Below are 26,481 nucleotides of genomic sequence, written 5' to 3' on the forward strand. Positions count from 1 at the left end.
TCACACTGAAGCAGCTCACACACATATAGTATACACACAAATTTGCGTTAAGGTCTTTGTGAGGACCTTCTTATAAAATAAAAACAGCTAAGTGATGTAATGTCTGAACCACAATAAAAAAAACTCTATTCTCAGTAAACAAATGAAAAACTTTTGACCCTTGTTTTTTTTCTTAATTCAAACCAATAATTCTAACCAAATGTTCCCACAAGGACAAAACGTCCAGACTCTACTATCCATGCATTGACATTTGATCCCCAGCAAGGCATAAAAACATGCCCTCACACACACCTCAATCAATGTCTAAGCACAAACTTCAGAGGACACAAACAGCCCCAGAGTCTTCATTAACACAATACCCAGTTCCTATGACTCCTCTTAAGCAGAGGGATCTGAGACTTTCTCCCAAATCCCATACCGCATAGTATACAAAGCTCCAGATACACATTCAGTTAAACTACTGTATATACACGCATATATTACCGGTCAAAGGTTTGGACACACCTTCTAATTCCATGGTCGTTCATGATTTTTTAATTCTTTGTACATTGTAAAACTATGCTGAATGCATAAAAAATATGCAATAATCCAATTAAAACAGCTGATATTGGGGTGTGTCTTCTACTTATGCTCTGTAAAGCCTTTATAACAACTCTACTCTGAGGTGCTTTTTGTTAATTGGTGCTTTTTTTTTTTTTTTGAGGCTGTTAACTCTAAATGAACTTCTCCTCTGCAGCAGAGATTAGTTTTGGTCGTGCTTTTCTTGGGAAGGTCTTCATAAAAGCAAGTTTCAACATGGTGCTTGATGGGTTTTGCAAATGCACTTGACACAATACTGTTCTTGCAAGAACTATTCCAGAACAGCTGGCCATTGTATCTTAAAATAACAATTATTGTTGTTACTTAATTACCTAGTGGCATATGTGTTATTACATACTTTTGAAATCTCTAGTAGAAACATAGATATATAAACTTGTAGACAAATTTCGGACTGGTTCTGCATAGTTATGTGAGTTAAACTACCTTTATTTCTCTATATAATTCCCTGCTACACTAATGCACTAGTCCTTGGATAACATAAAGGTACAGTAGAAAGATTTCTCAGTATGTTGGAGCCATGCTTCATGTCATCATCAGGTCTGAAACACTGGCCTCCCAGCAACACTTTTAATATCCCAAACAGGTGTAGACTGTTATGTTAATAACTCCCAGCCAAATTCCTGTAATGTACAAGTGGTGTAGTGGGCCGTACAAGGTCATGCACTGTCCTGCAAAAACAGACAGCCTTTGGAGATCAAACAAGAAGTTTTTCCTGAGACCGTTATGCATACCTCTTAAAACCTGACATTAGTTTTCACGGTATAAGTTGGCACCATGGGGTAGCAAATCTACAAGAGTCCACGTGTGACCCAAAAAATCCTGGCCACCACGCAGTAATAGGAGACACGTGTCACTTAAAAGCATGACTAAAAGGATGCGCTCGGATCTCATAAGTCCCGATTTCACTTGAACGTCCCTCGTATGTGTGTCTGCGCTTGTGTGTGTGTGTGTATAAGATCACAGACCAGCAAAACAATGTTTCCCACAATCATGAGAATTTGATCCAGCTCCATGGTATAAAAGCACACAACATTTTGAAAGTGTACTCACAAAGCAGGAGGAACAAAGGCATTCAGTACAAAGCATTTTTTGAGTAAATAACCCCCCGAAACATTTGAACATTTGTCCTGTCTCACAAATGTAAACAAAGGCAGTTATTCTTAGAGGTCAGGCTCCAAAAACACGAGGCGGTCAAAGAGACATCAATAGTTGCATAGCTCAAGCGCTAATGCACTGCTTTCAAACTCCTACATAAACACCCACGATTGTGCCATGTCCATAAATATCACCCTCACCAGGTAGCTGAGCACTTCTGCTTGATAGATAGATAGATAGATAGATAGATAGATAGATAGATAGATAGATAGATAGATAGACAGATAGATAGATAAAATTAAGATATTTAAAAATATATATATATACACACATCCCTAACATCAAGACCATGTACAGTATACAAGTTCACCCTTGCTGGGACCTTAGCTACACTAGTTGGCCCAAACACCTCCCTCTGATCGATTTAAAAAATTCCAATGAAAAATCCGTCCAATTCTAACTCACAATAATTATTCCGAAATGTATTTGGATGTACTTATAGACTTCAAAGTTCTACGATTCTAAAGACTAGACACTGCCTTATGTATTCTGTGGTGAATTGGAGTATGCACAGAAATGAATATGTTGTGCCTGTCTGGTGCAAGATCAATGCAAACAGTGGTGGCAGCCTTGCACCATGTGACACTGTGTCCACAACTGACTAAACAAACTAGGGTTGTCGGCTCAAATTTCAAATATATGCACTGTTTTAGTCAGATGCAAAGTACTTTAAAGATACTACGTTAAGGCAGTCGAGCTTTAAACATCTCTTATTTAGTCTTAAAACCTGAATGGTAAATTTCAAAATGTCTGTTTTGGATTTATGGATTAGCTCGAATAGTAAATACTATTTTATTTTTATATATTTTATTTTTTTCTGATTGTGTCGAGAGCTGAACCTTGAACAGAGTGCCCTTAGCCACTCACTGTAACACACAGTAAACAACTCAGAGCTCAGATCAGCTCGGCTTTAACATCCGATACATGTATCAATACCCATCATCTCATCAAACAAAGTCGAACAATGTGAAACTGGAAGTCAGGGTAAAGGTGCACTTCTTTTAACCCCCAAATTCCTCACTTTGATCCCAAACTTCAGAGACATGACCCTGGTGCAAAGATTACAGATCTTCCTTAGGAGAGGGCACATAGCAACCGTCACCTCAAAGTACAAGACCACATGTCCCCTCTGAGAGACAATGAGTGACACGTCCCCGCTCCTAACAACATCCCTCCCCTCCCCAAATTCATACCCACATTCCCTACTGGTTTAACCATTGCCCTTATTGTTGTTTCTTTTGTTGTGTATACTGCTCTGGAGTGAGTGTTCGTTCTTTTAGTTTCACTACTGCCTCTGCTATTTGCAGTGTTTCTCCTGCTGTTCTAACTGATTGTGACAGAGTGAGAGAGGGTGACAGGCAGGAAGATAAGATAGATAAGATAGATAAATAGACAGACAAATTAACAGATAGACAAACAAATAGATAAAACATGCAGTAAATTCATCCATCAGGATACACGCTGTGTCTAGTCTGTTTTCTATTTTATTTATTTTTTTGCATTTTTCATTGTAGTTTTTAATTCTAACCTAGCCTTAATATTCTTCTAAACCTTTTTGCTTATACGTTGAATAATCTGTGAACTGGCTGCTGTTATAATTTTTAAAACAGCTTACTGTTATACGAGTTCGTGATGTAATTTTTTTTTCCCGTCCACGTTAAGCTATCAGGATAAAGGGAATCAAAAACATGTATATACAGTATGTTAATTTTGTCTGTCTGTCTATCTATTTATCTATCTCTCATCAGTAAGCATGATTTGTATATAAGTTAGCTCAATAGGATTTAAAAAGAAGCTAATTTATTATAGTTTCATCAGTAACAGTGACTAACTGTGATGTTGAATATGTGTCAGTGGGGAGCTGTGGAAAAAATAGCGTTTTAGTAAAAACCACCAGCTTTGCCTGCACATCCAGCCTCTGCCCCTGATTCAGAAAAGGACTGATTGCTAACACTTAATGCCAGGGATTAGCAGCTTGATTTCTGTTGGAGGGCAGAACAGACAGGGCAACATTTTTTGATGGTAAACTGCAGATCAAAATCAGGCCATCACACATATATACACTACACACATCTAAGCATATAACACAGGTTACAGTTTGTGTCGTATCCGGTGTTTATCCTTCAATTATGAGCATGGGATTAATAATCTAAGCAAATAGATTCTTTAACGTAAGTAAAAACAACTGCAGTGACATTAATCCATTCATCCATCCATCCATCCGCTAAGAAATAATTTAAGGCTTTCAAGGTATAGAGGTCAATGTGGACTGCCACATTCCCAGAGGATGAAGACAATTAAACTGGTTCATTGACGTTGTAATGGTTACATAGAAAGCAAGAGGAGGCTGAAAAACAGGTTTTGATCTTCAACAGAATACACACCTTAGTACTATTCTGAAACTAAAGTGTGATCATGTGACTATTTTCAGCTCTTATTTGCATTTCTATTTTCATAAATATATATCCTAGGAAATATCACTCACTCACTTCTCATCATCTATACTGCTTTATCCTTTATACGGGGTTGCGGGGGTCTCCGGAGACTTAGGGCACGAGGTGGGGTATACCCTGGAGGGGGGTGCCAATCCTTTGCAGGGCAGACACACTTACATGCTCAGTCACACACTAAGGGAAAATTTTCACCCAATCGTTGGACTGTGGGAGGAAACCCACCCAGCACAGAGAGATCATACAGACTTCAAGCACATAAACCCGAGGTGGAAATTGAACCTAGACCCTGAAGGTGCAAGGAGACAGTGCTAACCCCTAAGCCACCAAATTTTATTATATTTTAACAAACTATACAAACTGACTGAGCAAGACCAAATAATAAGGATAATAATAATAATATGTTAATAATATGTTGCGAGTTCTACAGTTTTGCGACATGATTCACATATTCTAGGAACTGGAAAATTCCAATTTTGTAACTCAGTCATTGACCTACGCTGTGTTGCCGACACATATGCGTGCTGCTTGAGTTTTAAGGGTTAATAATGATTAAAGAGAGTGTGTGAGCGTGAGAACACACATCTGAAAACAAGATTATCTGCAGTGGATTTAGGGCTAAAAGTAGGACAGAACTCTAAATTCGGGTTTCTAAGCAGGAGAAGGCTTTCCACTATGTATGGTAGAAATATTTTTAGTGGCACAGGGTCTTGAGTAAGTGGTACAGCTTGAAGCTACACTAAAAGTCCATAATATTAAAGTTTTAAATCACAAAATAAATAAGTTATGATTGCATAAGCGTTCACATACATTGTAGTCTATCTATCTATCTAGGAGGTCCACCATCCCTAGTAGTCCAACTAGGGATGGTGGATTGTATTTATTTCAGTTTTATGACCAAGTTGGACCTCCAGGGACAAATTTACAAACTATGGGTAATTTGGGAACGCCAATTAGCCTAATCTGTATGTCTTTGGACTGTCGGACAAAACCCGGAGTGGCCAGAGAAAACCCACCAAGCATACATACTCCATGCACACAGACCCCAAGGTGGGAATCGAACACAGTCCCTGAGGGTGCAAGGCGACAGTGCTAACCACTACACCCCCGTGCCCCATACATTCTAGTGAAACTCCTAAATTAGTCTCATGATCAGTTGCCATCAGAACTTATACAATTATTGGAAAGGGGCCACCCTTGATGACATCAGAATGACATTACTGTATCTAGTAACAAAACACTTTTAGTCTCATGGAAAAGTATCGATCTGTCCATGGCCATGACTATATAAAATACCAAAGTCTGAACATTCTGCAAAGCACCACTAAATCTATCATTATAAAACAACAACTAGATGAGTTCATCGAACTAAAGTAAGTGCCCGGTAAGACATTAGACAGAGCAGCATCCCAGAAGCTGATTAATCCTTAATTAAATTAGTTTCAGTTCCAGGTTGCAACATCACACAGTGTGGAACGTTTCCAAGGGGGTGAATACTTGAGGCACTGTATATCAGTAATTGAATCTTTTAAAACGCAGACGATAAGTACGCAACCACATATTTTTAATCTGTTCTTAGAAACAAAGTCTGTGCTTTGACTCGTCTCTAATGGATACCTGAGTTTGGTCTAGCAGCCTTATTCAGGTAATGGTCTTGAAAACCCTTGTAACCCATAGCAACTGCCTGTGAATGCATGATAAATACAGCTGCCTCATCTTGCCAATATGCAATTTCTGTGGTTCTGTGATTAAGATCCTCTGTGTGGAGTGTTAAATGAGCTAATAGTAATGGTGATAGTAATAGATATGTTAAGCAAATAAAAAGGTGAATGTTAAAAGGACTAAACTGGTTCCATGCCCACAGCTGTGTCTGACCCACATCTTGAAACTGTGCCAGTGAGGACGAAACGTGTTTGACCTCGACTTAAAACGCTCCATCAGGCTTGTGGAAAGTTTAATTCTTGGTGATTCAATGCAATCAAACAGAATTTTGGTAATCACACAGTAAATAGTCAGGAGCCATTTTCTTTCTCTTTCTTTATGTTTTTGGAATGTTGTAATTAAGAAAATGACGGTCCTGCTAAGCAAAATAAAAACCAACCAAAGACGTTTAACATTCTTCTGACTGCTGAGTATGCTTTAAGTGCATTTTAGATGTTAAACTCTGTATAATGGAGTATTTATGATGTCTAATAGCAGGTGGAGACCATAAAACTGTGTATTGGCTTTAGCGAAAGTCATTCAAAAAATAACCTCATCACCATGGCTACTTTTTTTTTCCAGCCAGCTTTCTTGAAAATTTTACCTCTTGTGCTTGTTGCCATGTCTGCCACCTTCTGAAAAGCATCCAGGAAAGCAGCTGCCGCCAGTACTGTGGTCCTGAAGGGTGCGCAGAGAAGTGAACACAACACAAAATGGCATGAATATTATATTATAAGCTCAGCTTAAGAAAATGACAAGCTGTAAAATCAGCAAACTGCATCAGCAAGCCTTGAGTTACATAACAGTAACTGATTGGTCAAGAGGTGTTGAGTAATTTTTATTATAACAGCAACTCTAACAGTAGTGCCAGCTGTAAGGCAAATCACAGGTTTATCTAAATATGCACAATGTGATTTATTACAGTTTGGATAGTAACAGGTAATTCATAGGGATATTTATTTAATCTAAGTATAATAAAAAAATAATTATAATCATAAAAAACAAGAATACGGGTATATGAAAGAATGTACGTCTACAAACAGAATGTACAAGAATATTTACCCACCAGTGATAGTGTTAGTGTAACACTAACTTCACTGCTGGGTGAATTGAATAAAGTTATCAATGACATTACCAGTCATCGTTTAGAAACACCTTCAAACTCTCAACCTATTTCTTGAGTTGAGAACCTAGGTTCTCAACTCAAACCTATTTCTTTCTAAAACAATGCTGAAGGCAGCCAAAATATGCAATAATCTCCATCCAATATCAAGATGTGTCTGCCACAGTACTTATGCTCTGTAAAGCCTTCATAATGGCTCTAATTTGAGGTAATTATAATTGGAGATTTTTAAAGGTTTTGCTTTCCTGGGAAGGTCTTCATGAGAGCCAGTTTCATCATGGTGCTTAATGGGTTTTGCAAATGCACTTGACAATACTGTTATTGCAAGAACTATTCCAGAACAGTTGACCTTTGTGTCTTTGAATAACATGTAACTAATCCAGTATTGTTCTATAATGTATAAAAATAAATTTTGGGTGGTACTGTAAGTTCCAGTAAACTGGGCACCAAATGTTCATTGGGTGTGGGGACCACTGGCTGGCCTGTCTGGGCCGATCCAGCAGAAAAGCCAGTGTAGCATAAAATGTTGAAGAACAATCAAGGCGGTCCATGAAAGACAAGTATCAGAACACTCTTAGCAGGCTAAGATTTCAGGGTTGTTGGTTTGGTCTCCAATTTCCCCAGATCTCAAATTGATCAAACATCCATGGGATGTGCTAGACAAAGTCCGATCCATGAAGACCTTGCCCTGTGACCAAAAGGACTTAAAGGATCTGCTGCTATGTCCTGGTGCCAGACAACACCACACACTTTTAAAGGTCTTGGGAAGTCCATGCCTCATGAGTCACAGCTGTTTTGGTTGGACAGGGGAACCTAAAACCTAGGTGGTGCATTTATTTAACATTTAACATGCGCTTTATAATGGAAATTTAAAGTTTCCCTTTAGGTTTTCAACCACCAAAACCTACAAGCTGCAGCTTTGTCTAAACATCTTGCAGAAAAAGCAGAGAGACCAATTATGCATATCTCAAACTATATATAATATTTGATAACTCTTAACCATTGTAGAAATTATAGAAACTGAAGAAATCTTTTAAAGTAGCTGTAATATACCAAAATCTCTAGAAACATTAAGTAAAAGTTTACAGATCATTTAAAAAGTTTATCACCTGAGTTGCGAGTGTAGTTTTGTGGCCTTGGCACTGAAGTCCTCCCACACTGGGTATGAGTTCTAGTGAAAGAGCAACAGGGTCATGTTAAGAAATTGACACTGACATCAAGTGTCATAATCATGTCATGTCAGAACTCTATTTTTACTCTCTGAACAGATCTACGCACTTCCCACACATAACCCAATCTTCACATCCAAATAAGAAACACAAAACAAAAAAAACACCTCAGATGAGGAACAGATGTTTAGTCAAACATAGACAGACTTCCAGTCATACACATTACACACTAATTACAGTTTAATATGGGTTTAGTTAGGCAAAATGTCCCTGAAGCTGTCATCTACCAAAATCTCAGAAAAATAATTTTGTGTATAAAGAGTCTTTCCGAGAGGATGCTTTTTCTTTTTATGGTTATTTTTCTCCATTCACGGCCTGGGGGCAACGTACCACAATTTCATGATGCCAATGAAAAACAGATCTGCCTTGTTGAGCAGATGCTCTTCAGACGGAAAGCAGGAAAAAATTCTAAAACAGGCAGTTACCTATTAAAACCTTCTGAGGGAAATGTCCGGCCCTAAGCACTTCACTGGTAAAACAGATACTGAAAGCATTCCCAAGAACAAATGTCTTCATTAGACATGGGTGTATTGAGCACGGCTGTATTAACACAGAACTGAAAATGGTGTAGCTGGTGTAGAGAAGTAAGGCACTCTATTGGCCATGTACAAAAAGACACATCTTCCATAGATTTCATATGATCTCTGTCCTGGAGGCGACTGAAAGGAAACTATCTGAACACACCCAGTTCCTTGTTGAATTATATACAAAAGTGACTTTCTTGTATTGTTCTGGTATTATCTCAGGATCCAGAACGAACTGGTTGTGTTAAGTCGATAAACCTTCACACGCATAGTTGAGTTAATAAGGTTACCAGGGAAATAAGGTGAATAAATAGAAAATGATCATCTTTTTAAAAAAAAAAGACACACAGAGACACCATTTCAGCTTTGAGTAACGTTTAAGCCCATGGCTAAGCAACCGACACACTTGATCTGTTTTTAACCTAATCCAAACTTGGGAAATCATGTGAAAGAGAGTGCATGGCTAGTTCATATTTTCTTTGGATTAGCATCAATAACTGATTGAAAAGAAAAGACAAACAAATTTAGCAAAACAATGTGTTTGGTCCTGAGAAGGTCTTAAATTAGACATTAGTTTAATATGTCACATTGCTGTTGCCATGCTGAAATCATTTCCTGTCGCAGCTACGGCCATGTCCATTGTCACAGCCACAGGTGGCTAATTAGCTTTCCTGTCGTGTGAAGCTTACAGCCGTGCAAAGACTGAAGCATATCAACAGTAGGAAGTAAACTGTACAGGAAAAATCCTCGCTTTTTTTTGTTGTTGTTATTTTACTGAAGCATCTGCTCTGAATACTCTATCACAAGATCACAAAAACAAAAAATGCTAATCTCACTCTATATAATTTCGTTATAAGGAAGTCTTTAACATGTGTGTTATTTTATTTGTTTTACAGAAAATTCAAAATATGTATGTCTTAATATCTTCACTTTAAATCTCCAAATCATTGTTTATACAGTAACAGTAAACCAGGGATTTGTATGATAGAGGAAAAAATAACAAACTAATTAAAACATGTTTTTTTATATATAAAAAAAAACATTATCATTGATATGCTTAAGCTGTAAGATTCTGTAAGGAGATATTTATTTAACATTTTTGCAAAGAGACTCCAGGATCTGTGTGCCATAACAGTCAGAGGTAACAGTCAAATATATTCCCTTAAATTATTTACCACAGGGAAGTTTAACAATCTGCATTGTTTTGTCCTGTTAACTTCAAGAGAAAGTAGGGAAGGGAATGTGTACAAGTCATAACAGGAAATAACATTTCCTGGACATTCAAAAACATTAAAGCATGCATGTAAATTTAAAGCATAAACCTATTAATAACTACCATGATTGGATTTGTCTTTCATATAATTATCATATAATTGCAAAACAAAAAAGACTAATCCGACGATTAAACACTTTGTTTTCATGAATAACTGTTATTTGAAATGGACAGTAACTGCTCAGCATGAAGGTTAAGGTCCAACCTAGAGCAGATCTCTCACTCGCCTCATATCTCTTTCATCTTGTATGTCATGTAATGAGATGTGCAATATAATAATAAACTCTCAATTCTTGTTTATTACCAAACTACAAACGATAGTTCCCTGCCATAAACACAAACACGACCAACACAATTATCACTATGACAGTCCGTGAACGAAATACCAGCGACTTTATCCCTCATTGGGCTTTCCTTATACTAAGAAGGAAAAAAGGCCTTCAATGCTTATGGTGTCTTTAACATCACCACTCACTTCCCTTACTCACTCTCAGGATATTAATGTGGCGCATGACAGAAAAGCAGCACGTTGCCAACCCTGAGACTCGGCCAGGCCCGGGCTGGCTTCAGGCCCAGGAAGTTCACTATATGATGGCATTCAAAGTGGCAATAACAGTGACTCCTGACAACAGTGTGAAAGCACAGTCACCTTGTATTAAATTTTACACCCAGATACAGTTTTCTGTTCCAACAACGCAACGAATTGGCAAATTACCCAAAAAATCAGCTACAACTATAGTGGGGTATGTGATCCAAGCTCTGGAAGATCCAAGTATTTCAAGACTTTTAAAGTGAACTCTCGGGAGGACAGCAATTCAAGACCTAAAGACTTAGAAAGTGTTCAGGAAAGCAAAGCATGTGGGAGGAATGACTAAATATAACACATCAAGTATGTAATATGAGAGTAGGAGGAGAGTAAGGAGGATATGCAGCTGTCTGCATTTTTGAGTGCAGTTATTATAAGCCCTCAATAACCTCAAGCTACACACCCTGGTAATATATCACAATATCAATACTGGTCACATTTTGTTTATAGAAAAAGAACAGCAACTATTATAATACGATAAATTAAGAGAAGTATTTCCGTCCTTCGTAGTAGCATAGTAAATAAAACTGTGCCCTGAAGACCTCTAACCTTGATCATACAACTCCCTAAAGAGCAGGTTAAACTTGTTCCACTGTAGTCTTACTAACCCCATTTTCAGACACTCCACCCACTGAATGCAGAGCATCTGATGTATTTTTGAACACATTTCTGGCAACACAACCTTCGGGCTCTTGAAGTGTGACATCTGATTATCTCTCCACAATTCCATCTATTTCAATTTCACTTCTATTGGCCAGTTTGGGGTGTGAAAACAAACTATAGCAAATATTTATGCAAAATAAAAAAGCAAAATATAATGATTGAATAAAGTTGCACAGACCTCATGTTTTAATTCTCATGCTTAAAATTAATTGAAGAGCTATGTGCAGCACTTAGTGGTAAGTAAATTAGATATTCTTGTGTGCTTAATATATAGGCCACATTTTAAAAAAGGTCTGCTGTGTCATTTAAATTGACAAAATAAGCAATTTCTGGCCATGTTTATTAATGAACCATGCGAGAATGTGTACAAAAACTAGAAGTTTGGTTTGTGAAATTAATCCTAAAACAAATGGATGTTTTATTTAATGGACGGCAAGAGACTATACAAAATTATCGCAAGCCCAAATCATTAAAATAAATATCACTCAATCATCATTTATACCGCTTTATCTTGTATACAGTGTCACGGGGGGCCTGGAGCCTATCCCAGGAAACTTAGGGCACAAAATGGGGTACATCCAAGATGGGGTGCTAATCTATCGCAGGGCATACACAGACACACACACATGGGCATGCCAATTAGCCTACTCTGCATATATCTTTAGACTGTAGGAGGAAACCGGAGTACCCTAAAGAAACCCACCAAGGAACTCCATGCACACAGACCCAAGGCGGGAATCAAACCCATACCCTGGAGGTGCAAGGCAACAGTGCATCTATGAATGTCAGAAATATTTAATGAAATAACTGAGTAAGAAAAAAAAAAACTTCGACCTAATTAGCACAGGATCACCAGATATTATAATTAGGAATTAAATACAATATCCAAAGCAAAATATAAGTGGTTTACTTAACTCTTAGCTCATTTCATTTTTCCAGTAAACAGACAGCCCATAGAATCTCAGTGATTACAGCACCCACATGGTATCACAACATGCAATCATGCATCCTCCTACACTCAGGCAGTGGGGTGGTGGTGCTCATATAGACATGCTTTCGTGCTTATCTCAATCATACAGTACGTTTTATTTAAAGCAGAGCATACTATTAGTTCGGTCTCTGTACAGGCGTTGGATTCATAACAAAGCGCCCGGGTGCACGCTGCGCCCTCGGTGTCATTAATCTCAGCATCAGTGCTGTAGGCAGCCCGAGCCTCAAACAAGACAAAGGCAATAAAATCAGGAGCGGTGGTTTTCACTGCGTTATATCTAAACTGTGCGGTGTTTTTTTTTTGTTGTTGTTGTTGTTGTTGTTTTTTTTAATAAATTTTATTATTATTTTTTTATTTTTTTACCTTCATGTCGTTGACGATCGCCTGGAATAATCCACCCAGAGCGCCGCACTCCTTCTCCACGCTCTCCATGGTGTCAACGCCGCGCAGCACGCGCTCAATGACTGAGCAATAAAACACACGCACGAGACTCGGCTCCGCTCCAGTCAACCGCTTTCAGGAATCAGGAATCGGTTCGTCACATCCCGGGCGATGAAGCAGAAGAAGAAGAAAGAGCAACCGAGTCAGAGGATGATGGCTGGGGTCAAAAGATTTGCTTTCGCCCTCCCAACCCCCCAGTCAGACCTAAGAGAAAGGACGCGCACTAATAAAGCGCTGCTCTGTCATATTATTATTATTATTATTATTATACACTTGCAGTTAAATCCACTGCAGTGTTAGTGTTCACGCTCGATAATGACAAACTAAACAGCTCTAGGAGATAAAGCATCTGAAATCCGAGACTGGAAATCTCAGAGTCAGTGGACTGGTGCTGGTGGAGTTGCCAGATTGGGATCAAAGACACAGAACAGTAACAGTTTTAACTCCTCCCACCTGCTAGGCATGTGCAGTCACGTGCCATCATATTGCCCGTCCAGCTACAGTGGTGGCCAAAATTGTAACAAAAGTGAAATGTTTAAATGTTTTTTTGTCAATGTTTTAATGGCATTCTAAATTAAAAATAATAATAATAATAATAATAATAATAATAATAATAATTGCAAGCAAAATAATAAGAATAATTTGTTATTATATGCAATCAACTTTTAATATTAGCACTGTAGCCCTGCACCTCCAGTTCGGTTCAGTTTCCGCCTCAGGGTCCGTGTGCTTTATAACACATATAGACGATGAGTGAGTGAGTGAGTGAGTGAGTGAGTTTTTTTTTTTTTTTTTGCAATCATTATTCCACATGAGCACTGTCACCATGCACCTCCTGAGTCCCAAAAGTCCCAAAGTGCCCGTAATGTATGAATGCGTATGTTGATGTTGATCGGTTGTCCTACCACGTCCTACCACAGAGGTTTCTAGATGGATGGATGGAATATTTAGTATAAGATCCTTATAAATTTAGATAACAGACGATGTCTTAACGCTTTTGGCCAACACTGTACTGTATGTCCTGCCTCCAAGATTTATCTTTAAATTATACCAGTAATAAAGTTATGGTCTTGTGGGAAAAATGTATTGGCCTACAATTGTAGTCAAGTGTGAAGTACGAAATACCCAGAAGGCCTCTGTTCAAGAGGCCTTGATCCACTCGTTACAATAAAGGAGAAGGTGCCTGCACGACAAATTGGGGAAGTGAGAAATATACAGGTAGAAGGAAAAGTATGCGAAGTATGACCCGAAAATGACCCATACACACAGAGTGCAAGAAATTGAGGAACTTTAATGAAGTGGAAAATACAGAAAATGCAGGCAGTGATCCAAAATATAAAAATAACTTTTCGGTTCTGCTTTAATTAGGACATAGGGTGCAAAGAGATAGACTTCCTCTTTTAAGAGCGGACAAAAACAACATATATCAAATTTATCATAAAAAAATAGAAAGGAAAAATCTAATTAATCACTAATCCTCAGCAATACCCTCCTCAGAGGAATAAGTGCTCTGATAAGGCGATGATTGTGGCAATATGGATAAGGCAGGGTGTAAGCACCTGCTCTCAGAAGGATCCTCAGGTGAGATGAGCAAGAAGGGCGCTGCCTGTGAGTTCAAATTGACCAGAAAGACAATTTTAATAAACATGGGTCTAAAGCAAAATTTAAAAATTGCACTTTAAACTGACTGACTTAACTGTAATTATCCTTTACTTTACCAATTATAACTATTATACACACTTATATTCTACTATATATGCATTACTAAATACAATCATGTAAATAATTCTGATCTGAATAGTATGGGTTCAAAAACTAATAACATGAATAATCAAGCCAGTAATCAGATCAGTGTGATTACTCTAAGCAATAGCAATAGCAATAGTTATATGAAGAATAAATACTAATTTAAACATAATCATGCGATGATTTAATTAATCTCTAATTTTAGTATCCAAAAATTAAGCTCATTAGTTACTAGTTTATATATAAGGTCAAAATCATTGGAAAAATCACATAGTTATACAATTATGTATAATGGATATAATACATAAATATAAAATACTAATAATTTCTATATATGTAGAGGCATACTATGGACAGTTAAAGACAAATCAGATATGATGGGAATAATAAGGACAGATGCGTAATAATTACGCATCTTGAAGAGGAGGATTTTCACAATCAGTGGTCTGGTTAAGAAAACAGAAACAAACCAAACTTTCTTAAAAAAAAGGAAAAAAGGAAAACATAATCTTTTAGGCCTACCCAGACATGAATAAATATGAGATGAGAGGGGAAAATTACGTAACGGGGAGAGGCCACATCAATCTGACCTGTACAAAAGTTGATTACATCTAATGAATATATTAAGTAACTGTTTGACTTAAGGAGGAGCAAACAATGATGTGACTGCTAAGTAAGGGTATATAAATCATGTAAAATTTGGGAAGTAGGGGAGCTTGCAGAATTTTCTGCAATTCAGAAGTGTCTGTTGTCTTCTGTCTGGCCGGTCCAGTGCAGTTCACAAAATTTGCCACGACAGTCTCCAGCCTTCAGTACAATTACTTCTTTACTGTAATTTTTCACATATCTGTATCTTACTTGAATTTATATAGTGTTACCGTTCACTTCTACTCACTACATTTTTTTAAAATCTTACACATTTGGTGTGTAACAAGCTTGTTACCTTACTGTTTCGTGTATGCTTGTTTAATTGCATAGACTATTTTTATTATATATATTAATGGTAGCAACTAGGTAAATACGCTAACATACTACTTGCCATTTATGCCAAATCTTGTTGCTATGAACAAATCATGACTTCATGCCCAGGGATTCTTTTCCATTAGTTTTAGTATTTATTTATTTATTTTTTTATCTGCCTTTATGCAAAAAAACAAAGCACAATTCTCTGGGTTGATTTCAATACATATTGGCAACAACTACAGCACAGACTATTAGAATTTCAAACCTTTAATTTTTTAACTGTTCATCAACTCTATGGTTTAATCTCTTCACCTTTAGGCTACATAGTACTGTTAAGAATTTAATACTGCTTTCACCCCTGTTAATTATGCTAACTGTCAGTTGCCAGCTCCACCAGTCGCGGTTAGCTAGTTCTGCCAGTTCCAGAAGAATATTTGATGGCAAAGCAAAATAACTAATTAAATAAAGAAACAAATCATAATCTGTTGATAATAAATGGTGTGTGGATCTTTAATATAAAAGCAATATTACACTAAAGGTTTTGCTTTGATGCCTTCAGTACTCAGGATGGTGCCCTCACGCCTATGACTGCATCATAGCCGTGCTGATATTCATCACAACAGCACTTCCTCTCATGTCATATTGCTTAATTAATTTATACTTTTCATTCTGGTAAAAAATACAAACAATTTACTAGACTTGGACATTCACATTATCAACAGAATCAACTTCAGCTGTGTTTAAAATATTTTTAAAAAGCGTTTATTCGTTAATATGCAGGAAATCAGTTACCTTGTAATTAGTTACTTTGGGGTTCTTGTACTTTTGTACTCAAAATTTTAACTTTTTGTACTTTTAGTGCAGATGCTTGGTACTTGATTCCCAACCTAAGGATTTGCATTTATCAGGGCATACGTCTTTGTATTGCACCAAATTATGAGATAAATAAAATATAAGAGAGGAATCGATTGAAAGCACATAGCAGATAGATCAATGTCACCTGCAGTATTAAGGCTGAATATACTGGACAGGCCGATAGTATCTTCAGTCTGGGTCAGACTCAATAGAGATTCTGTTCTGTAAAAATAAAAAAAAATTCTGTGTCCCTGTAGAGAGAACATCAGTATGCACAACACTTCTCTGGCAGTTAGGATTCTATAGACACAACCTTAGTGATAGGTTTGAGTAAACACACTGTTGCTGGTCCCCTGGAAGCGGATCAAGGTTAAGCTGCGATATCTACTGCATGTACTCTATAACCAAATAACATCTAAATTCAAAGTTATGTCTTGAAAGCCAGGGTAAATTTTTAAAAGCTTTAGACTTTTTTTTTTATATCAAATGATCAAAATAAATGTCTAATCATTCATTTATTCATTTTCTATACTGCTTATGCAATACAGGGTTGCAGGAAACCTGGAGCTTATCCCAGGAATCTTCAGACACAAGGTAGGGTACACACCTGGACAGGGTGCCAATCCATCGCAGGGCACACATACACACACTCACAGACACTACAGCAATACCAGTTAGTCTAATCTACATGTCTTTGGACTGTGGGAGGAAACCAGACTACCTGGAGGAAACCCACCAAGCACAGGGAGACCATGCAAACTCCAATTAGGCTAACTGGCATTCACAACTTACCTGTAGTGTATGAATGAACTTGTGACTGTGTGTAGGTGTGTTCACCATGCGATGGATTGGCACCCTGTCCAGGGTATACCCCAAGTTTTCTGGGACAGGCTACAGGCCCCCTGCGACCCTGTTCCGTATACAGGATTAAGCGGTACAGTCGATAAGTGAAATAATTATTAATAATAAATAATTTGTATAACATGACAATTCTTCTCAAATAAGTTTTATATAATTTTTTTCTCACAAAAACTTCTGTACATTTCTGAAAGGTGTACTTAAACATGTGTCTATGTATTATTTAAATAACTGATGAAGAAACAGGCTGACACGTTGTTGAAAATATAGCATATTTTAAATAAGCAAACTTTAATAGATTCTGCAGATGGGAGACCTATAATGGCACTGAACAATTTTTAGTCAAAAAAAAAAACAAAAAACATTTCAAGTTCTTCAAAGGGGGCATGGTGGGTATTACCTCCAGTCTGTTAAAGTAGAATTTGCAAGTTCTCCCTGTGCTTGATGGGTTTCCTATTACAGTCCAAAAACATAAGGTTCATTGATGTTCCTGAACTACCCATAGTGTGTGTGTGTGTGTGTGTGTGTGTGTGTGTGTGTGTGTGTGTACCCTGTGATGAATTGGCATCCTATGCAATAAGCCTATGCCCTAAGTCTCCTGGGATAGGACCCAGGCCCCTGTGACCCTGTACACAGGATGAATGAATGATCTGCAGGACTTCTGGTTTTGTGCTACAAGTCGTGAACATATCACTGTTATGTTTATATGTCTACATCGTATTTCTTTTATAACTTTACAGTCACATTAAGATTTGTCTCTTAATTCATGTATTTTCCAAAAACACACAAAATATTTCGATAATATGTGTATCAGACTGATTTAAGTAGGAAGGGATTCTTGGGAATCTGGCAACCTCGAAGGGCGGGATTTCATGGTGGACATATGGCAACTCGGTTTTGTATGGGGCAAGGACAATTGCACGCCGCTTCTCTGTTCATGAGGTATTCTCACAAGAAAGTGCTTTTGTTCAGGCCAGGGATGAGGTTAATGGCACAGCTGGCGTTCAATGTGCCGGTGGAAGTAGTGCAAGTTTTTCTTTTTTTTTCTTTCCTCCCCAAAGAAAAGCCTTGATGTATGAAATTCTTTGTTTAAAAATGATGACTGCTTAGAAATAACTTTACCAATACACACTATCAAATCTAAAAGATTGACAGTTTCATCCCTGATTAAAAGTTTTATAGCATTGTGATTGTGCTTCATTGAATCCCTTTGCTGCTTTGTAACTGTTCCAGCCTCTGAAATGTCAACTTTTCAGATTTTTCCTTAAACCCTTACAATTTACTCTTTTCAGTTGATAAAGAGTAAAAGTTTGGTTTGTGATGTAATCACAAACGTGGTGTCAGTCAATACACCACTATGACTTTTCCCCCTGTTTTCTTGCATCTTTCCGGTCAGAGAGCATTGATTCATTTCCTAATCCAGCAAGGCACTGACAATAGTGCCAGCTGCACTTCACAAGTTCATATTGATTGTAGCTCATTCAGAGGGGACAATGGATCAATGGATAAAAAAATGTGTTAATAAATAGAAGAAAACCTTTTGTAAGGACGCAGGGTGGAACACAAAGAGAGGATGGTGAGGGAATGACTGTTTTGATATGTGATAGCAGGAACTTGAATCTTGTCTTTCAGACATACCAGCACAGTAAATGTCATTAAAACATATAATTAATAAACACATTCATTAATAAATCTAAGTTTGTAATTGGCACATTGTTGTGATTATATGAGAATTAAAACTCTTCAGGATATGCTTTTATTAAAAAAAATATATATTTACAAAAATTCACAGTCATAAAATCACTACCCCATCACTGATTGTTTTCCTTTAATATACCTGTGTATAAATTGATGGTAGTGGTTTATCATGTAAGCCAAAATTCAAAGAAAGGTAAAAACAGCAAATAATCCTCTAAACTTTTCAAATAATTTCAGTCATGCTAATTGTGTGCATTTTGACATGCATTTTCCAGTTTACTTAGCAGTCTACAAAATATCTACATTTAACTACCAGCCACTTTGCTTTTTTTAATGCACCTTATAATTATAATGTTAATTTTATTACACTAATTCATACTTTAAAATACACATTTAACAGAAGACTGTCTCTTTATATGTCCATGACCTGGCCATGGACACCAGACTGGGGGATACAGCAGAGAAGTGGCCACAGTGATTCATGTTGTCCCCTCACCTGCTCCAAATTCCAACCATATGGCGGCTTGGGTCTGGTATCTGCACACACGTCCAGCGTACAGATTACACAGGACTGTAAAACACATGTGAAGCAAAGCTACGCATTCTCCTTGGCCCCTAAAAGTCTTTATCAGTGATTTATCTTATGTACTACAATATGGAGAGCATTTTGTAAGCGAAATGGGTTCAAGAAGAAGAATCAAATAAACAAGCAGATTCTAAAATGCTGAACATGCTGCTTTCTGTCAGATTTTTAGCACAGCACTTAATAGCAGATAACCGGGTGTGTTTATCTTGGCAGTGTCTGAATTTACTTTTTGCATCAGTACATGCTGCTTTGAGTTAATGATAAAGTAGCTATTTGTTCATTGGTATTTCTTTCTGTGCTAGTGACCGCAGGGTTGTCAGCTCAAAACCTTGAGCCGCTGAAAAGTCATTGCAGGATATTGGAATCAAACCTTTAAAAATAAATGTCCACATTGAAACACATCCAATAAGTTCATATTAAAGTGTTTGTGATGTACTTTTGCATTATTTTTATTACTCGTGAAAGATTAGCAATCATATGTACGTTGAATGTCACATGGCCACATTGTCACAGTTACCTTAATGTTTAATAGAAAGAAAACATTTCAATACTTCATCAGCTCAAACATAAGAGGTAATTGTTAGGTTTCATTCTCAAAAACAAACAAGCAAGACCTTTCCTCTTTATCTATTTTCAGCAATGTTCAACGAGCATTGTGGCCTCGAACCTCCAAGGTCGAGGCTTTGAATTCAGTCTCAAGTCTATGTGCATGGGGTTTGCATGTTCTCCCCATGCTTGGTGGGTTTCCTCCCACAGACTGGCGTTCCCAAATTGCCTGTAGTGTGGGTGTGACCTGTGATGTATTGGCACCCTTTTCAGGGTGTACCCCACCTTGTGCCCAAAGTCTTCTGGGATATGCTCAAGGTCCCTGCAATCCTGTACAGGATAAGCGATGAATGAATGAGTAATTTACTGTTTGTAATTTCACTCTTTTTATACAAAATAAATATTCCATTCTTTTGGAGATCATGTAATTATGCAAAGATTATTATGCAGGGTAATTGTTTTTCTTTAACAGCTCGTGCACAGTATAAGATTCCCATTTGCGTCACAGGGAAGCTGCTTTGGATTAAATAGTTATAGTATGTAACACAAAACACGTAAGCTGACATTGTCAGTGTGTTGACAGACGGACTGACATTTGTGTCATGGCAGTACCGGTCTGTCAAGTCTGAACGTTGGGCATGTTTTATCTTGCTACTGCAGGTTGTTTTCTTTTTTTTTCAGGTCACAGGTTGGGGGTTGGAAGTTTTGCATGCATTCGATTAATTATGTCAGTGGTTTGCAAGACAAATTGGTAAGCTGGTGAGTTCAGTGCCGATTCTAAGACTGTTGTGAACTATTTAGACTACTATATTATTTTAAGTACAGTAGACTAAATGAAAAAATAATGGCCTATGTCTACACAATTAATGTGCTTTTTGTGTATGAGCGGATGGTTTACTCATAGTTAGGATAATTCTTAATTTAGGATGTTTAAGACTGTATGGTATTATATGAAGTTGCCTTTTATTTATAAAAGTATTTAATATAATGATTGGGTGGTCCAGATTTAAAGTTTTGGAAATGGGCTGTTTTTATTAGCCATTGGGTTGGTTGTGAGATGAAGACCTGGCAACCCTATTACAGTAGCACACCACAGGGCAAGATGTTCAGTAGACGGTAATCATGCATGCATTTAATTATTAACTTTTGCACAAAATAAACATGTGAGTATCTGTTGGTGGTGTGGTGTTGACTTTAATCCAGTCTAGCTAGTTTATTTAATTTTTTATAAATAATTAAAATAAACAATCGGGCCAGTGGTGGCTCAGGTGAATGAGGCTGTAGGTTGCTGATCCAAGGGTTCGAGCTACTGCTGCTGCCGGGTTGCTGTCTCTGGGCTCTTGGGCAAGGCCCTTATCCTATGCCTGTACAAAGTCACTCCATCATTGCTGGTCCCAAAGCCTGAATGAGAAAGTAGAAGGGTTGTGCATCGGGCTAGCAACCTGGCTTTGTAAAAACACCATTGCTATAGAAATTAGGGAACCTATCACCTGAGGTACTCAACAGCGCAGGAGAAACAAAACAATAATATATTTTTTTAACATCTAAACTTGTGCTTGGCCATTTAATAGCTCCCCGAATCATAAGAGCTCTCCAAGCCCCCTGCACAACGAGTGGGCTGCTGTTTTGTTCACATCAAACCACTTCTATCTAGAACATTCTGTTCATATGACCATAAGTACCTTTTGTTAAAATTATAAAGCCAGGAAACTACTTCATGACTGCCAGTGTTCTACAGGCTGCAATAGAAACCCCCTTAACATTCGCACAATTACTCTCTCAAGCAAGAATGGGATCTTAAAGCCCCCTGCAGTCAGGTAAAGCCTGCTGAGACGTGACATTTGTGTTCTGAGCCTTTGCTACTGGACACTGCCTTACCACCAGCCTTAATACAGAGCAGATTACTTCAGAGTCATAGTCTTATTCCATCACAGGAACACTGTGATCATTGCAGATGGGAGAACATTTATATCAGAAGAATTCTATACAGTATGGGATTGGTTCTTTGATTTAAAAACAATCCATTAACAAAGGTTTTGTTTCTAACTGCTTTCTGATCAGGTAGAGAAAAAAAAATCATAGTTATGAGATGACACACTAGAGAGGCTTGAAAACAGCCAGACAATCCTGTGTTAGACTGGTGCAAAGTCCTTTTTTTTCATGTGCGTAACTTTCTGGAACAAGTTTGTTTTTCCAACCATGGTACTTAAAATACCTCTTTTACCATGTTTGGTCTCTAGCCTGAGTCTGAGAGGAACCTAGCATGGTCTTGGAACAAGCGTCGATCGTCTTTTCTTTTTTTTTCTGCCTGCACCAAGGGGCTGGAAAGGTCCAGGTTCTCTGACTTACAGTATGTTGGGACGTTTAGCAGGAACACATAAGCCTGTGGAATTTCCTCTAGCTGTCTGCAAAGTCTGTGTGTTCTTTCAGATCAGCTGAACAGTCTGAGGGCACGTGTGCCTTCTTAGGAAGAAAAGACAGCATAAACAGAGCGAAAGATATGCTCGAGGAGTACAGTATGTAGGAAAACACATGAACACACAAAACCTTCTGGTTTTCAGTGACCTGTTTTTTTTATTTTCAATCATATTAACTTTACACAAGAGAAACTGTTGGGGTTGGAAACTGTTTAGAGGTACTGTACCATAAATGATTTCAGAACTGTTTTGTTTTTCAGCTCTTCCACAACATTAAACTTAGCGACGCATGGTTAATACATGTGGCATGCATGAATAAATAAATGAAAAATCTAAATGATTTCTGTGGTACAAGAGGAATGAAACTGGTCTTGATGTGCTGGAAGATAATTAACATCATGCAAGGGTGTCTTATACTACCCTGTCGTTGATTACTTTTCCATAATATGTTTCAGACGCCATTTTATTCTTTACTGATACACTAGCCTGCTGTTATAATGTCTTTCATTGTTAGAGGAATGAAATTAACAGCAGCTCATTATTAAAAAGTTCTTGTAATCATGACATTTTTAACAGATTCCAACCTTTAAATGAACCTTGTTTTTCTCCAGACATTTTAAAGTGCCTGAATCCCAGATCAGGAGTGGTCTAGCCTTATCTGATATTTTTTCTAGTTTTTGTAATTGACAGAAAGTAGCCTGCTTTTTTTAATACAGGAGCATGAACTGCTAAGACTATTCAAAATATGTAAACACAAGCAAACCATGAGCGATTTATTCCTGCTTTTCACAACTGTTATGCAACGCCGAGAATACAGTATACAGATGTAGGGAAAAGGGGCAGTTTAACAGTCTGACCACAGAACAGAGTGTTCTCTAAGAAGGCTAAGCCACGATAAAGCCACAAATATGGAACCAGATGTTATTCAGAATGTCAAATTGTGAACACTCAGCATTTACTCTGCAATACATTTACACTTCAACAGGTTTTTCTGATAACCACTTAATTAAGACATACTCAAATTAATTTGGTTATGTGACTTTGAGTGGCTAAGTTTTTTTTGGTTTTGTCTTTTATAAAGCTGAAAGAAATGTTCATCCCAAGCATAAAAGCTTATCTTGTTTGGATGATAATTTTAAAAGCTTGCATGCTCCCAGGCTTTTAACTGCAATCTAACATAGAAAATTAGAAGCAATTTGCTTAATAATTCCTGTAGTGGACATCTGAATTAAGACTCAAAAATGGATAAATATTAAAAAAATAATAAAAAATTATATATGGTTACGCTGAGGGTCTAATCCTTTTGCAAAAGCTTTAAATAAAACCGCCCCCCCCCCCCCCCCCCCCAAAAAAAAAAAAAAATTATTCATGCATTTTTTTAGTCTTATGACAGATTTCCACCACATTTCCAAAATAGTTTAATCAGAAATTTATTTAATTTTAAACACTTGACGGCCCTGTCTTACTTGGCTTTAACGCCTCAGTGTAAATAGGCTGATTTAACATGCAAAAAAAAAAACCTCATACGAGAGCATTGGAAAAACATTTCCCTACTAGAATTTAACAGGTAAACATCAGCAGCTGGTTGAGGAAGGAGGATAGAGAGTGGACCAATTTGCTATCCCTTTTTTCTTAAAATAACATCAAGCATTGCAGAGCAGAGTTGGATGACAAATTTATTTTGCCTCCCAAAGTATTCCTTAGGACAGAACATTCTGACATATGAACTATGCGGATGTCCCATGCAGGACGGACACACACACAACTGTGGAGAGGGGGAGGGTGACTTTTTGATCCTGAACTCATGCAAATGTGCTAAAGTCATGCCTACTGCTAGTCACTGCACAAATTTGCAACGAGAGTTAAAATTTTTGTTAAAATTCATACCTGTTTTTAAACCCAGTCCTGGATATGTATTTTGTTAGACATCAAAAGCTAACGCAGAATGCAGAAAGACCTGTTGTTGAGTTTGATCAGGAAAATAAAGCATGCAGAAAATAAATTTAGATCCAGCATTTAAAAAAACAACTGAATAATCTGGTTTAAAACGTAATTACATTACACTTATGGCTGTTTGTGAAAAGAATGCTTAAGAAAAAGAAAAGAATACCATAACAATGCAATGTACATTAATTCTACTGCATGTATTTGTTAAATAAGTAGTCAATGTTTTGTGTAATATAACTGTACAATGCTGCCCTCTGCTGGTGATGTAAATGTACCACAATATCACTCAAAATATTGTACATACATACTGTATACACACATTTTATATATATTTATATCAGCAGCTGATATAGTTCACTTATTCTGAGTAGTATACACTATAGTTGATTTTGTGAGAGACTTAATGGCTGTCATACATACAGTGTTTGTTTCACTTTAGCCATTTTTGGAATAAGGAGGAAATTGTATTGGAGTGATAGACACACCACATTTTGTGTTTTCCATGTAATGGTCTCATTTTGTACAGGTCTGCCTTATATTGGGGGCAATCCCAAAAGACAACCTTTTTCAATGTGGCATCAATTTCAATATTGTGTGGGTATAAAAAGCTGGTATTGTCACTCCAAGTCATTCCAAGTTCATCATTCATACAGCCATGAACACACAACGTCACTTAACGGACGAGCAGTGCCACCTGGCCATGGCGCGCCTTCGGGTCGGTGACAGGCAGTCAGATGTTGCTGGTGAACTTGGTGTCTCTCAAAGTGCCATCAGCAGACTTGCATCAAGACACAGAACTACTGGCAGAGTTAATGACAGACCCAGGAGTGGAGCCCCTTGAGTGACAGACCGCAACGATGACCAGTACCTAAGGACCTATGCACTTAGACATAGTTATGCAAGTGCCACACAGCTGCAGGCCCAATAACAAGATGCGAGGGGTACTGAGGTTTACAGACAAACCATTTGCAACCGACCTCACCGCTTTGGCTTGAATGCCAGGCGACCGTTGCAGGTGACTTCACTGACACCTAGACCCCGCCGTGAACGTTTGCAGTGGGCACAAGACCATGTGACCTGGACAATGCAACAGTGGCCTACCGTCCTGTGCATAGAAATGATTATCGTCAACATTGCTGGAGAAGGCGAGGTGAGAAATACGCTGAGGTCAACATGGTCCCCAGGGTATGCTTTGGTGGAGGAGGTGCAACAGTCTGGGCAGGCATCACCAGTCAGTGCAAAACAGATTTGGTTATTGTACATGGCTTAGTCACTGCACAGTCTTATCTTAGAGACATTATAGAACCCATCATCATTCCCCAATTCCGCCAGCACACCCCCAACTTTCTGTTCATGGATAACAATGCTCCACCACATTGTGCCAGAATTGTCACAGCTTGACTTCAGGAAGTTGGAGTGCCTCATATGGTATGGCCATCAATGTCCCCTGATCTGAACCCCATAGAGCACGTCTGGGACCAGTTGAAGCAAAGACTGGATGATCTTACCCCATACCCACGTGACCTGGCAGAACTGCGTGTAGCACTTGTGGAAGAGTGTAATGCATTGTCTCAGAACAACATCATGAGGCTAGTGAGGGGCATGAGACGTCGCGGGCATGCTGTCATTGCGGCAAATGGTAGAAACACCCGCTACTGACATTGTCAGTTTTTGTTATTTGGGGCTATCCCGGTGATTGTCAAAATTTTGGGGGTAATAAATATTAAACTAATGAAAATGGTGGTTCTTTTCATTATTAGTAATATCAAAAAGAACTTTTACTTATTTCATTCAAATTCAGAGCAAATAGGAAAAGCACTCATGGAAATAACAATATCCCTAACTTATTGAGTAGTGTATATATTTATATATATACATATAAATTTTTTAAATTAGTTATATAGATATTAGATTTATATAGATATATAAACTTCCTTCCTGTGCATTAATACATATATGAATTATTTATTATTTATTATTCCCATATTATTCATATTACTAGGAGGAAAAATCTATAAAATTACAGAGGTTATTTTTAACAAAGAAAATTTTTAATTGTTGAAATTTAAAATAACTCATAACAAGAATAGAAAGTGGACACATTTACATAAACCAAATTGTCTTTATTG

General features: G+C 37.6%; 1 protein-coding gene across 4 annotated transcripts in view; it reads right to left on the reverse strand.

The window, feature by feature from the left end:
* Positions 1-13,139, reverse strand: part of mtss1la (MTSS I-BAR domain containing 2a) — a 31,991-nt gene extending 18,852 nt beyond the window's left edge. For all 4 annotated transcript variants that reach the window (XM_053500359.1, XM_053500358.1, XM_053500357.1 and 1 more), the window contains exons 1-3: positions 12,659-13,139; positions 8,139-8,200; positions 6,511-6,584 (exon numbers count right to left, since the gene is read on the reverse strand). In XM_053500359.1, coding sequence (XP_053356334.1) covers positions 6,511-6,584; positions 8,139-8,200; positions 12,659-12,727 — 205 coding nt within the window. In that variant the 5' untranslated portion in view covers positions 12,728-13,139. The remainder of the gene's footprint in view (positions 1-6,510; positions 6,585-8,138; positions 8,201-12,658) is intronic.
* Positions 13,140-26,481: the final 13,342 nt, after the last annotated feature.

The sequence above is a fragment of the Clarias gariepinus genome, chromosome 7 (genome assembly GCF_024256425.1).
Source record: "Clarias gariepinus isolate MV-2021 ecotype Netherlands chromosome 7, CGAR_prim_01v2, whole genome shotgun sequence".
NCBI classification, from domain to species: Eukaryota; Metazoa; Chordata; class Actinopteri; order Siluriformes; family Clariidae; genus Clarias; species Clarias gariepinus.